The following is a 13703-nucleotide window of genomic DNA, read 5'->3' on the forward strand; positions in this document are numbered from 1 at the left end:
TAAAATGCCTGATGTTTGTAATATATTTAATAAATAATTAGCTATAATATACTTGTAAAATGCCTGATGTTTGTAATATATTTAATAAATAATTAGCTATAATATACTTGTAAAATGCCTGATGTTTGTAATATATTTAATAAATAATTAGCTATAATATACTTGTAAAATGCCTTATAGCTGCCTTGCCCACTGTAGTGTGTGTGTCTATAGTTGGTGCTGCAGCGCCCCCGGTGGTCAGGCAGCAGCGGTGCTGTGACGTAGGGCGTGACGCGCGGCCCCTCCCCCCCCCCCTCCTCCACAGACGATCTGGAAAAGAAAAAAAAAAACTTTTTTTTGTATCGAAGGAATCAACAGCCGCCATCTTGTCGTGGCTCGGAATTAGGATTTCTCGCCAACACCGAGGCTTTTAACGTAGAAAACCGAGCATCCTCACCGCGATATGACAGCGCCCTTCCGCAGACACCGGACACCAACCCCTAACATCATCTCGGAGACATTTTGTGCGAAAAAACGTGAATGTGATCGGTGGTCGTCGGGCTAGAAGCGGCTCCGTATATACCTGGTTCTCCCGTCAGAGAGAGGAGCTGGTGGGTTCAGCAGCAGCACTGCTCGCCTCGCCGCGCTGCAAACACACTTTTAGAGGTGATTTTGCAAAAAAAAAAAAAAAAAAAAACAGCATTTTTTTATGCAGTGGTGCATTATATATTTCTGTGGAGCTTCGCGCGATTTTTTTTTTTTTTTTTGCTTGAAGAAATTTTGACGTCACGCAAAAAAAAAAAAATGTGTACTTGAACCATCTAAGAGAATGTGCGACATGTGTCCCTGAACGCATCATCCTCACCTGGTGTTACTGAGACTGTCAGAGTGAGAGGTTATATACATGGGGGCTGCTTGATCCTGGGTTATTTAACGCTAATAATGTGGGTGTTGGGTGTTGGATTATCATGGGGTGAATGGCGGTGGCGAAGCGGGGCGCTGTTGCATCTCTTTTGAAAGACTCACAGCAGAGGAGAGGAGGAGCAGCTAGTTAATTTAGCTGCTAGCAAGGCAATTAAGCTAGCTATTAGCCTGCTAGCTCACGTTAGCAGGCTGCCAGCTTGCTAATGTGTTAACAGGGGACTTCCCTGTCTTACGGTAATCATAATTATCAACTTAAAGCCGGACAAGAGAGGAGAAACTATGGCTGAAAACCTGCTGGAGGTCGGACCTCCCAACTCTAAGCGGCCGAAGCTGAGTTCACCTGCCCTGTCAGCGTCCGATGGACCAGGTAAGAAAGGCCTCACTCAACACAGTCTGCACATGTAAACACATATATCTGCACGATTTACACTGGTTTCTACCATGTGTTGACTACCCGTGCAAAGTCGCAAACAGGGCAGCTATAGGTGTGCTGGGCTTGTGTGTTGCTAGTAGTTAAGTTACTGTGGTTTTTATTGCATTTACTGCAGTGTTTGTGGTTTCTGTGGTTAGGACCTGCCCTGTGCACTCCACTTTATTAGGTACACCTGCCTTGTAGCTAATGCAGCCTAATACAGTCCTTATAGCAGTTTCTGCAATAAATACCAGCTCCATGAGGTATATAACTCAATGCAATTTATAACTGAACATGGTTGGAAAGTGTAAAGTTGGATGTCTTCCAGAGCTGTTTCATGACATTACACTAGTTTTAACTGTGTTTATCACACTGACAACAAGTTTCTGCAATAAATACCACCTCCATGAGGTATATAACTCAATGCAATGTATAACAGCATTGCAAACTAGAGTTTCCAAAATTACCTAACAGTTGAAGCAAAAACTAAACATGGTTGAAGAGTATAAAGTTTGATGTCTTCCAGAGCTGTTTCATGACATTACACTAGCTTTAAATGTGTTTATGTTTGGTTCCTGTGGTTAACTGCAAGGACACTCCAGTGCCAGTTTATTAGGTACACCGGCCTTGTAGCTAACGCAGCCTAATACAGTCCTTAAAGCAGTTTCTGAAATAAATACCAGCTCCATGAGGTATATAACTCAATGCAATTTATAACTGAACATGGTTGGAAAGTGTAAAGTCGGATGTCTTCCAGAGCTGTTTCATGACATTACACTAGTTTTAAATGTGTTTATGTTTGGGTCCTGTGGTTTACTGCAAGGACCTGCCCTTTACACTCCAGTGCCAGTTTATTAGGTACACCGGCCTTGTTGCTAATGCAGCCTAATACAGTCCTTATAGCAGTTTCTGCAATAAATGCCACCTCCATGAGGTATATAACTCAATGCAATTTATAACAGCATTGCAAACTAGAGTTTCCAAAATTACCTAACAGTTGAAGCAAAAACTAAACATGGTTGAAGAGTGTAAAGTTTGATGTCTTCCAGAGCTGTTTCATGACATTACACTAGTTATCACACTGACAACTGAGTATATGGATGTTAGTAAAGAGCATCTGCTCCACTCTGTTCCTACACAGCAAAAAAAAAGCTAGCTAGTAATAGTTAGTTACTGTTGTTTTTATTGCATTTAACTGCAGTGTTTGTGGTTTGGTTTCTGTGGTTAGGGTGTAACTGCAAGGACCTGCCCTGTACACTCAAGTGCCAGTTTATTAGGTACACCTGCCTTGGTGCTAATGCAGCCTAATTAGTCCTTATAAAATGTTGCTAAATAATAATTAATGTGCTGCTAAGGAGATGTAAATCCAGAGGACAGATGGTAATTTTTTTAATGGGTTATGTATAATTGTGATGTGTTTTGTTTTTTGTCTGATGGGTTTTACTTGTCTGTTTGTTTATGGTAGCAGTATGTCTATTGTATGTGTACTTTTTCTCAAACTGAGCTGCCTATGGATGCAAAATGAATTTCAGTGCAAACTGACAATAAAGTTGTATCGTAACTGTTCTGCAATAAATACCACCTCCATGAGGTATATAACTCAATACAATTTATAACAGCACTGCAAACTACAGTTTACAAAATTACCTCACAGTTCAAGCTGCTCTAAAATAGTTGAAGCAAAAACTGGTTGAAGAGTGTAAAGTTGGATGTCTTGCAGAGCTGTTTCATGACATTACACTAGTCTTAACTGTGTTTATCACACTGACAACTGAGTATATGGATGTTAGCAAAGAGCATCTGCTCGACTGTGTTCCTACTCTGTGTAGGAAGTTGTAGTTTTAGTTATAATTCTCATCCAAATAATGCAACCATTATTCTGAGATCAGATGCCATGTCAATTCATGGTATACAGACATCTGGAATCTGTCTTATATAGCTAATCAAATTTCCATGCAAAAATCTATTCACCTATGTATCGCATTTCTTTTCTTTTTTACGATTTTGTAAATCGATTTTTTTAATGTCAGAATCTATAAATATGCTTCATTTGAGTCAATGCAGAGGTAGAAGGAAGTTACAGCTTTTTTTGTTGTACTCAGAGTAACGTGACGTCATATCCGTTCCGTATCCGTCAACCAAAACAAACCAAAACCAAAACTGGCTGCAACGAGGAAATACAAAACAGCGGAGGGTCCGCATGGATACGACTTGAACCATCATATACAGTATTAATTCCAAAGTGGTGAACACGCATACAGTAAAGTATGGAAACATTTTGGGTTTCACATATTGCAGGAAAAGCAGAGCTAGATATCATGGCTAAAACTGCATACCAACTCTACCATGGACAGGAAACATTATCGTATTGCGGTAGCGTGCGGTCAAGCCAGCCGCCACTCGCGTTTCCGTGGTCAAATCAGCCGACGCTGTGGAGCACCCATATACTGACATTTATGGTAAAAACAGTCAAATCTATGTCTAATATAGCTGATCAAATGTCCATGCTGGGTCAAAAGCAGTTGCATTCATTTGAAGGGAGAATTCATTGTATTTATTGCGTTCAGTGCTCAGGTGTGTCTAGTGTGATGGTCAAATATTTTATTTGCTGAGGTTCTTGCTGATTGTGATACACGCAAGGTTTTTATGACATTTCTCTCTGTAGGCACACGCACTGTTGAAATGTGTTGGAGTTCGGGGTGTAAGAAAATATCTTTAATATTGAGTATTGTGATATGTTTTGTGATACTGTATCAATCCTCGATTTTATTTATATTTTGAATGCAAAGATTAACTCAATCAATACTTTATTTCATTTGCAAAGTGATGTGCCCTCTCAGCGTATGAGCCCTCTCAAAGTAGTGCTATGATGTTGGATTTTACAGGGACTTTGATAAGACAGCCCACCTGTTCCTGCATAAATGCAGTTTGAAGAAGACAAAAAAGATTATAATAATGTTTGCTGTCATACTCTGTTGAATACCCTTTACATTTATTGTTCCATTTACATAAACTTACTAAATATAATTTGAAAATAAAAAAAAAAAATACCAAAGGAGGCTACTGGTGTAGTAAACATTAGTATTACTTTGTCACACACTTACCCACTCGCTTGTCACGCTCTTGGAAGTGGTTGTCTTTAGACCTCCCCAAAAAAGATTTCCTCTAACTTTTTTTTTACACATAAAAATATCTCCAGGCTTGTCATTTTACGATATGATATGATGTTCTGTGACACTGTGTTTCTTGGCCGCTTGACAGATGACTCTGATCCATTTCTGTGGTAAAGAGGTTGTTAGGAATTAATTTCCTCAGTGGTAGCAAAACATGTTACATTAGCCAGCAGACAACTCCTGCAGGCTAAACTGGGTTTACTAGACACTGCTGGGACTAATTTATAATAGCAGACACGGGTGGAGGACGTACTAGCTTAGCAAAATTAAGGCATATACAACCCATAGTACAACAATCTGTTAAACCTGCATCGATCAATGTTCTTTTTATTAAAATGGATTGAAATCACAATGATCACAGACTCTCAACTTTTTTTTTTTTTTTTTTTTTTAAAGTTATTTTTTTGGGGGCATTTTTCCATTTTTATGACAGGACAGTGGATAGAGTCTTGAAAGGGGGGAGAGAGAGAGAGTGGATGCGGAAAGGGCCACAGGCCGGATTCGAACCCGGGCCGCCGCGGTCAGGACCAAGCCTTAATACATGGACGCCCGCTCTACCAACTGAGCTAACCCAGGCGCCTGGGCTCTCAACTTTTAGCCTCTCTTAGCTTAGTGTTTTGGTTTTACTGCCTGCGCATGCTGGTCTCATCAAACTCTGTAGGCAACTGTTTCCACCAAAAAAGTTCTGGTTTACTCGCAGTACACACTGTGTCCAGCTAAAAAACAGACAATGTTACCATATGGTTGGTGAAGAAAGCCAAACATCTATCAGGGAAAGGATTCTCAAGAGTTGTCGAAAACTAACAGTGCAAAAATACCAACACAAATCCACATAAATGGTAATGTTGCTCTGTGTCTGCTGGATGTGTAAGAAGTAAATTTTTTTTCCTAACACATTAAAGGAACAATATGTAGCACTGACCGCTAGCGTTTAAAAATGGGTAACAGCAGTCCAAATTCAAAACATTGCAGCCGTGGCACATCCACTCCTCCGGTGTGACTGATGGCAGTTAGCGTGTGTTAGCATCATGGCGTTATCCTGTGGCCAGCAGCAGTAGTCAGAATCACTTCAGTGGCTGTGTGTCTCAAATACTCGCTGCCTTGATAACCCAGCTGCACACGGACCACAGAGAGATGTACCAAGGCTTTTAAAGTGGAAATGAAACGTTCAACAAAGTTAAGCTGGTTTACGAAAGGGTTTTTCCGAAAAATCATCGTCTGGTTCCCAGGGATTATCGAATAGTATTTTTGCTTGGAATGCACATCCCTATTGTTTACGTAACTTGCCGGTAGCTTCTGCTAGCTACCGACTCAACATTAACATACCAAAACTACCATCACAAAGTAAAACTAATCTCCAAAGCTAACGCTAGAGACATTATCGTCCTGATGTTATCTGTGTTTTCCTTCAACTAACGTACTAACTCACTTACTCGGTTTTTATTACCAAGCCGACGCACACACGCTGTCAGCAACAGCTCCGAGCGGTGTGGACGGGGAGCCCCAGTCTTCGGAATCTTGAAAGGGATTTTCTTTATTCTTTAATTCGTTTGTTGTATAATTGTTCATTAGAGTGGAAATCCCTTTAGTAAACCAGCTTAACTTGGTTGAACGTTTCATTTCCACTTTAAGGTTGGGTAGAATCATGTTACATCAATAATGTATGTTACATCTGTTGATCAAGTTTGTTTGCTTGCTTCCATGCCTGCAGAAGTGTTTGCGTGCCAATTTGTTTCATATGTTGCAACGGGGTGTCGAAATGGGCAGTGGACGGGATCACGCAAGTGAAGTCGTAGGCATGTAGATCTTTATTCATAGCTAGGCAATTGTTTTCTAGAGAGCATCACGTCTATCAAATGGCATGTGTTCTTCATCGAGTTGGATTTTGTTTGGTCTGCAACAAGAATAATAAGTTGGACAGCCTTTCAGCAAAAGCAGCTGACAGGCCAACGATGAATTACAGTGCCCATCACACATGGCAGAGGCACCACATGTCTGCAGTGATCAATCATTAAACACGGCACGCCTACTCTTTATAGTTTTCGCCAGTTCCAATTGGGACCTAACGGACCCCATGGGACAGCACTGGGCAACGCCGTCATTGGCCGTAAATTACTGCAGATAAAGAGTTGGCTTTCAGTCTTTGATGACTGTCATGCCTGAAGCTTTGTGAGCAGCACCCCTCTTCCCTGACATTTGGCCTTTGCCTTTTGCAGTAGCGCCTGGTTTCAGCTGCACGTCCCATTTGGTAGTGTAATGTAGCTCATGTTTATGGGGTGTGTTTGCATAATTAGATGTGTAGTAAATCATATATACTTGCAGTGTGTGTGTGTACTGTGTTTTGTGTGCGTTTGGGGAGGTTCCTTTTTATTGTAGTGGCAGAGAGCAAACACGTGCCGCCTGTCTCTCTATTCAGGCCATGTGTCACTCTGCCGAGTCTCTGGGCCCCCTTGCCCCTCTCTCCACAAAAATTAAACATTGGTAGTGAGTATATGTTTTATTTAGATGTCTTGACTATGTAATGACTTATTCCAAATTGGGACAAAAATGTGTTAATGTACATCCAGACCTGCTGTATTTTCATACATTACATATTAATCATTAGGGGTGGGAAAAAAATCTATTCACCTATGTATCGCAATTTGTTTTTCTCAAATTTTTTTTAATGCCGGAATCGATATATTTGCTTCATTTGAGTCAATGCAGAGGTAGAAGTAAGTTACAGCTTTTATTGTTGTAGTCAGAGTAACGTGACGTCATATCCGTTCCGTATCCATCAACCAAAACAAACCGCAGCTGGCTGCAACGAGGAAATACAAAACAGCGGAGGGTCAGCATGGATACGACTTGAACGCTCACATACAGTATTAAATCCAAAGTATGTAAACACACATAGAGTAAAGTATGGAAACACTTTGGGTTTCACATATTGCAGGAAAAGCAGAGCTAGATATCATGTCTAAAGCTGCATACTAACTCTACCATGGATAGGAAACATTATCGTATTGCTGTAGCGTGCGGTCAAGCCAGCTGCCACTCGCATTTCCGTGGTCAAATCAGGCGATGCTACAACTGTAGAGCACCCATACACTGACATTTATGGTAAATACAGTCAAAAGGAGCTGACGGGGAGAGCTAGCGACGGACTTGGCGAAGTTAGTGGAAGTATACACGTGTGACTACGGACGGTTTTAAGAAGAAACTAAAAGGTGTTAACAAAGGAAACTGTATATACAAAATACATATATGGAAATAAGATTGATTGAATTATATTCACCAGAAGTATAAAACATTACATGTCCCTTATAAATTAAAAAGATAATGCCACTAATTTGTGGGGGGAAAAAATCTATTTTTGGATTGCTGGAAAATGCCAGACAATGACTGATATATTTGACTTCAGGACATCTCTGACTACATACATGCTGAAAATTAAACATTTTTATTGTATTCATTTAGATATTTTCCGAAGTAAAAGACCCCAGAAGTGTGTGATTAAACTTTTTCCCATGGTCTAGTGTTAAAAAAGTTAACAAAAATCACAATAAATCGTAATATCAAACCGCAATACTTGTAGAATCGTAATACTTAAAAATCGCAATACTAACATGATTGTATCAAATCGGGAGATAGGTATATTGTCCCATTCCTAATAGGTAATACCCCTCTTTACTCTGGCAAAGTTAGGGTGTGTATGGGTGAGTCTCTGCATACTCTTGTGTTTCTGCTCACAAGAAGAAGCCTCAAGTGTGTTAAAACCTAACTAGTAAATATTTGATACATGCCTTGCTAGGATCTTAGTTCAACTCCATGTGTCAGTCACGGCCATGTCAGTGAAACAGCCCACCCCTCAAACACACAAATGTTCACTTACCACTGTGCAAATGGCATCTTTAAAGCCTTGCAGGCAGACAGTAAGCTCATGACGCAGCCGCTAATGGAGCCATTTATGCTTTTGACTTCGGGCAACCAGAAAAACCCTAACAAAAAGAAGGGAGAGCAGCAGAGCGGACAAGGGGAAATGGAGGGTGATGTGTCACCACCCACCTACCCCGTCCATGTGAAACGTTTATGCAAACGTCTCTTATTTTTTAGATGGCTTTGTTTGCAGGATGGGCTGATTGGTAATTATGGTGTATGTGCATGTATGTAGGCTTGTTTCCCCTTGTTAAAATACAATAAGTTTCTATTAGCCAGTATTGCTATTTGTGCTTATTCGACTTGCAGCTGTCTGCATCTGTGTGTGAGGTAGAGAGTGAGAATGAGGCTAAAAAAATAGTTTTTAGACAACCTAGAAAATTCAGCTTTTTGTTTCTGCAAACATTTATATGAAAAAAGCTTGCTTTCCAAATATAGATTTTCCACCCCAAAGTGGACCTCTTTGAGTAATTCTGATGTGTCTGGATATGAAGCTTTGCATAAGCATTAAATCTCTTGCATCTGTATTTGACTGGACCTCCGCACATTATTACTGGAAGAGATGGCCTTACTCATTCCAGCAAATGTGATACGTCCCTTTGACTTAGTAATTAAGCGGGTATATGAGGCGTATAACCTGGTGAGGATGAGAAGCAAGAGAGTGCTTTGAGGATATAAAGTTAGATTTTCAGGAAGTTAACATGGAAATGCACCAATCAGGTGAGGCAAAAACAAGATGGAGAACTGATTAAACATCCCTAGTAGAGACCAAGAACAGAGCTAAAAGACAGTGACTTACAATTACCAAGTGGCCAGATACATGACTCCAAATTAATGCTAATGTTGCTCTGTAACTGCTGGAGGTATAAGCAACTGTTTTCCATATCGACATAAAAGCAGGGCCGAATGAAGGTACCAAATGCAATTGTTTTACATTCAAAGCTTCTATTGATTGAGGTTTTCAAATGAAGCCTTGAATGTCTGTTAATGTCTTTATGATGTCATCACCCTAAAAAAAATTGTTTTAAATCCTGGAACAAATCCTCAATTTGAAAGTCATTCATCAGGTTAAATGACTTAATCTTTTTTTTTTTTTTTAATAAATCAACTTTCTTTTATGAATATAACTCGTCAGTTGGTGCTTACCTTTGTGTGCGGCAGTCTTTTGACCGCGCTGAATGTTTTTATTTTGAAAGGCTAAACGCCAACAAAAATCAGTTTTAAAGCAAGAGTGAAGATACTGGTAACATATGATACTAGAAAACATATGAAACTATACTTACTATCATATGAAATTAGAAAACTTAAGGAATCCATTGGTACAATGTCATATTAGCTCATATTAAGTTAAATAACACTCCAAACTTGCGCAGCATTTTGGTGAGGAAAAACTGTCCTGGCCATTTTCAAATGGGTCCCTCGTCATGAAAATGGGTTCTATGGGTACCCACGAGTCTCCCCTTTACAGACATGCCCACTTTATGATAATCACATGCATTTTTAGGTAAGTCATAGTCAAGTCAGCACACTGACACACTGACGGCTGTTGTTGCCTGTTGAGCTTGAGTTTGCCATGTAATGATTAGAGTATTTTTTGTATGCTAAATGCAGTACCTGTGAGGGTTTCTGGACAATATTTGTCATTGTTTTGTGTTGTAATTGATTTCTAATAATAAATATATACATACATTTGCATGTATAAGCAGCATATTTGCTGAGTATTAAATACTTGACAAATCTCCCTTTAAGGTACATTTTGAACAGATAAAAAATGTGAGATTAATCGCGATTAGTCCTGGACAATCATACAATTAAACGCGATTAAATATTTGAATAGATTAACAGCCTTAAATTATACAAATAGTATAGACCCTTTACAGTCAACGTCATGATAACTTCACAGTGTTAGCTCGAAGCAAAACAACGGAAAGACTGGAGGCAAACACGAATCACCTGAGTAGTAGGTTAAGGAAACACTTTGAAAAAGTCATCTTGCTGTACATTTGAGATGACAAACTGTGATTTGAGGCTCTAGCGAGCTACATGGAACAATACATAAGAGATGGAGAGAAAACGTTGCTAATAGTTTAGCTTAGCCTTCTGCTATATATACAGCTGCTGCACCACAAAACTTGCTGACCAGAATTATTCTGTCTCCATCTAAGCTCCGCCCCGTTTGCGATTCTAATCCAATAAACTTCAAATTCAGCGAATTTCTCCTCACGGTCCGCGATACGTACGTTCTGTGTGCGCTGAAAAAAAATCCTGTGTTCATACACAGCCCTGGCTCTGTAAATGAGAAACAAAGTGGATCGGACTGAGCCACTAGTGCTGTAGGCCTACAACATTTCATTTTTTACATTCAAAACTTTTATTGAGGTTTTCTAATGGAAATTCCAATGTCCTTTAACTACAGGTGTGCACCTTCCTTTGTGTGTGTGCAAGCAAGTGGGAGAGTAGACAGTTTTGACTGCAGTGAAAATGTTGTTTTTGAAAGGCTGAATGCCAACAAATATGGATTGAAGCAGAATATTTTATTAGATAAAAACCTGCATTTTGGAAGTGATTACATCTATCTCTTTTCAATAAATTTTGACTTTTGGACAAAGACTGAGACAGCAGCACTTACAATGACAATTATTTTAATAATTAATATACAGAAAAAGCTCATAGATTATGCATTTATTAGGGCATAGAGGGAAAAGCTGAACAGAGACACGAGACCGACCGTGCGGTCACTCTTCATGTCAACACACTTGAAGCAGATGAATGATTTTTTTTCCCGTAGTCTTTTCCGCGGACAGACAACTTCTCATGGCAGTTAAAATTTAGTTCTGAAGGCTGAACCTGCGCTCTGCTACCGTAATGGAGACTGCAATTACCAGCTCTCTAAACGCGAGATTTCTCGATCCTGCAAGTACTCGCTTCACCGGTAGGAAATCCTGCTGCATGCACCAGCAGTGTAGCTGCGCGGGCACCGCTCTGTCGACCCGTAGTGGTCACACAAGACGCGCTCCAAGGCCTCCAGTCTGTCAAAATGACATTTCTGTAGATCAGTAATAATCTCTCTCCATGCTGTTGGTGGATCATCATCTGAGTCAGGGTCCAGGTTGTCTCAAACTCGGGAGACACCGGTGAAGTGGGCAATGAAGGCAGGAGTAGAGATGAGCCAATTTTTAAGAATCAGGATAGAGGCAGATCAAGGCATTTTGTGATCCATCCAAATCAGTTATGTAAATCCTTACACATTTATGATCCTTTCTTTCTTTGTTTTCTATGGATACATTAGCTGTCAAAAGTTGAGTTTTGTCAAAACACTGGAAAGTCTCCTAACACACAGTGTTGGGAGCAAGTGAACCCAAAATGCACAGCATCCTGCTGTTTCAGTGATGATATGTCAGTGTATGTCACCAAGCGATGAGAGAAGAGATGGATAAAAACAAAGCGTCTGTGAGATCACCTGTATAGCTCCAAGTGATTTCACTCACTTTTTAACACAGAGAGGAGGAGGGGAGACCAAATCATTGCAAGCATTTTGTGTAGTTTTTGACTGGATAGCAGCGAAGCAGGGACCAGCCCTATTAACGCGAAAGTCTGTCACTGAGTGAGTGAGTGATGAAGTTACACCTTTGACCGGTCGAGTTGGGAGTTTCTCCATTTGTCTATGAGTAATGCTGCAGCTCTCCAAGTCCCAGCAAAAAAGTCACACCTACAAATCATTGTAAACGTGACAGGGTCTGTGTTTCAAGACAGGTTGGGTGGGTTGCCGACAACGCCACACACCCCTGCTCGCTGCGCCTTCTCCCTGTGGGCATGGGCGGGGCCCCCTGCTCCCGGCGTTACTGTCAACCGGCGAACTGTCCTAAAGTCCACTGTCCCAAAGGGTTTGCTCACTGGAATGTAAACAAAGCCGTTGTGGTTTGCATGCTGCGTAGCTGACACATTTATCTATGGATGCAATTTCTGTTGGTCCAGCAATGTGTGTCCAACCTGATTTGTGTAAAATGCTTAAACCTGAAGTTCTATAACTTATTATGCAAGTAGCACTGACTAATTCTTGAGTCCACGTTCATATGAAAATCAGTTTTTATTGTGAAATCCTCCATGGTTCTCAAAAAAATTTAATCCATACAGCCATAACTTAATAGCATTTCATTTCCCCACACCTCCTTCCAACTTCAGATTTTATTACCCACTCCTAGGATCCTTAACGTATTGTTGTAAACGCAGAAGATAGAGTATCCTCCCAGCTCTAAGTAGCTGTCTTGCTCTTCCTTAGTGTGATACTAAACAGCAAGTGAAAGGCCGGGCGACCATGCTGCACCTGTCCCTCTAAGGCCAGACACTCAGCCCTAAGGCAAGATGACAGACGACCCCCAGTCTGGACCACTACTGGGGCTGCTTTTGTGGATATTTATAGCCACCAACTCCCAGACAGGAGCTACTGGGGATATAACAAAAGTAGAGAGCGCTGTGTCGATCAGTCATTTAGAGAAAGAAGAGTCTTAAGTAGGGCTGCACCTAACGATTATTTTTTCGATTAGTCGATTAATCTAACGACTAATTCATCAATTATTGGAAATATTTTTTTTTATAAATAAATAAATAGATATCAAAAACTTGACTCATTATTTCAGTACTTTATTCAAATATCTTCTCTTATAAACATACATAAAACAAGAATATTATTATGGCATTATTTCACAACAAACAATATCCCAGTCTTTACTGGTAATCTGTTTTCAGTCCAACATACAATTTCTCCAAAATAAAATTAAAACAAGAGCTTGTATTGTAAATTCATGTAAAAGGAATAAAGTGCAATGTTGTTTTTGTGGAAAAAGTCCTCCACTCTGCTTTGTCTTATCCTGAAAAAGAGACACAGAAAGCCATTAGAATAATGATAATAGTGGCACATTTTAAAACAGGTCTAATTTCCACAGCACTGCTGTGTTATGACATTAGGCTAATAATAATAATAATAATCCTCATCGGTAATTTTACTTAAGTACTTAACTTAAAACTTAAAATGGTTTAGACATGGATTTATTTCATCACTGTAATAATATGCAGTTAAGATAAACACTAGCAAATGTACTTTTGCATCAGTGTGGAGCAAGAGAGAAATAATTGAAACTATTTACAGACTAACAGTCACAGACTGTAGAACAATATGTCATGTTACTATAAGCCCTTTTCTCACTTGTACATCGCCGTTAAAGTAAACAGAAAATATGTAACGGCCGAATAACAACATTAGATGAAGCGTAGTGTAACGTTACGTTACCATAACAGTG

The 13703-nt window shown here is 39.9% G+C and overlaps 1 protein-coding gene across 6 annotated transcripts in view; it reads left to right on the forward strand.

Annotated features, from left to right (window-relative positions):
- The first annotated feature begins 367 nt into the window (after positions 1 to 367).
- The window catches only part of crebbpa (CREB binding lysine acetyltransferase a), a 58943-nt gene continuing 45607 nt past the window's right edge, over positions 368 to 13703 (forward strand). For 4 of the 6 annotated variants that reach the window (XM_074629149.1, XM_074629150.1, XM_074629151.1 and 1 more), the window contains exon 1: positions 368 to 1270. In XM_074629149.1, coding sequence (XP_074485250.1) covers positions 1183 to 1270 — 88 coding nt within the window. In that variant the 5' untranslated portion in view covers positions 368 to 1182. The remainder of the gene's footprint in view (positions 1271 to 13703) is intronic. The other 2 variants (XM_074629154.1, XM_074629152.1) reach the window with 2 other exon arrangements.

This window comes from Sebastes fasciatus, chromosome 3, assembly GCF_043250625.1.
Source record: "Sebastes fasciatus isolate fSebFas1 chromosome 3, fSebFas1.pri, whole genome shotgun sequence".
Lineage (NCBI taxonomy): Eukaryota > Metazoa > Chordata > Actinopteri > Perciformes > Sebastidae > Sebastes > Sebastes fasciatus.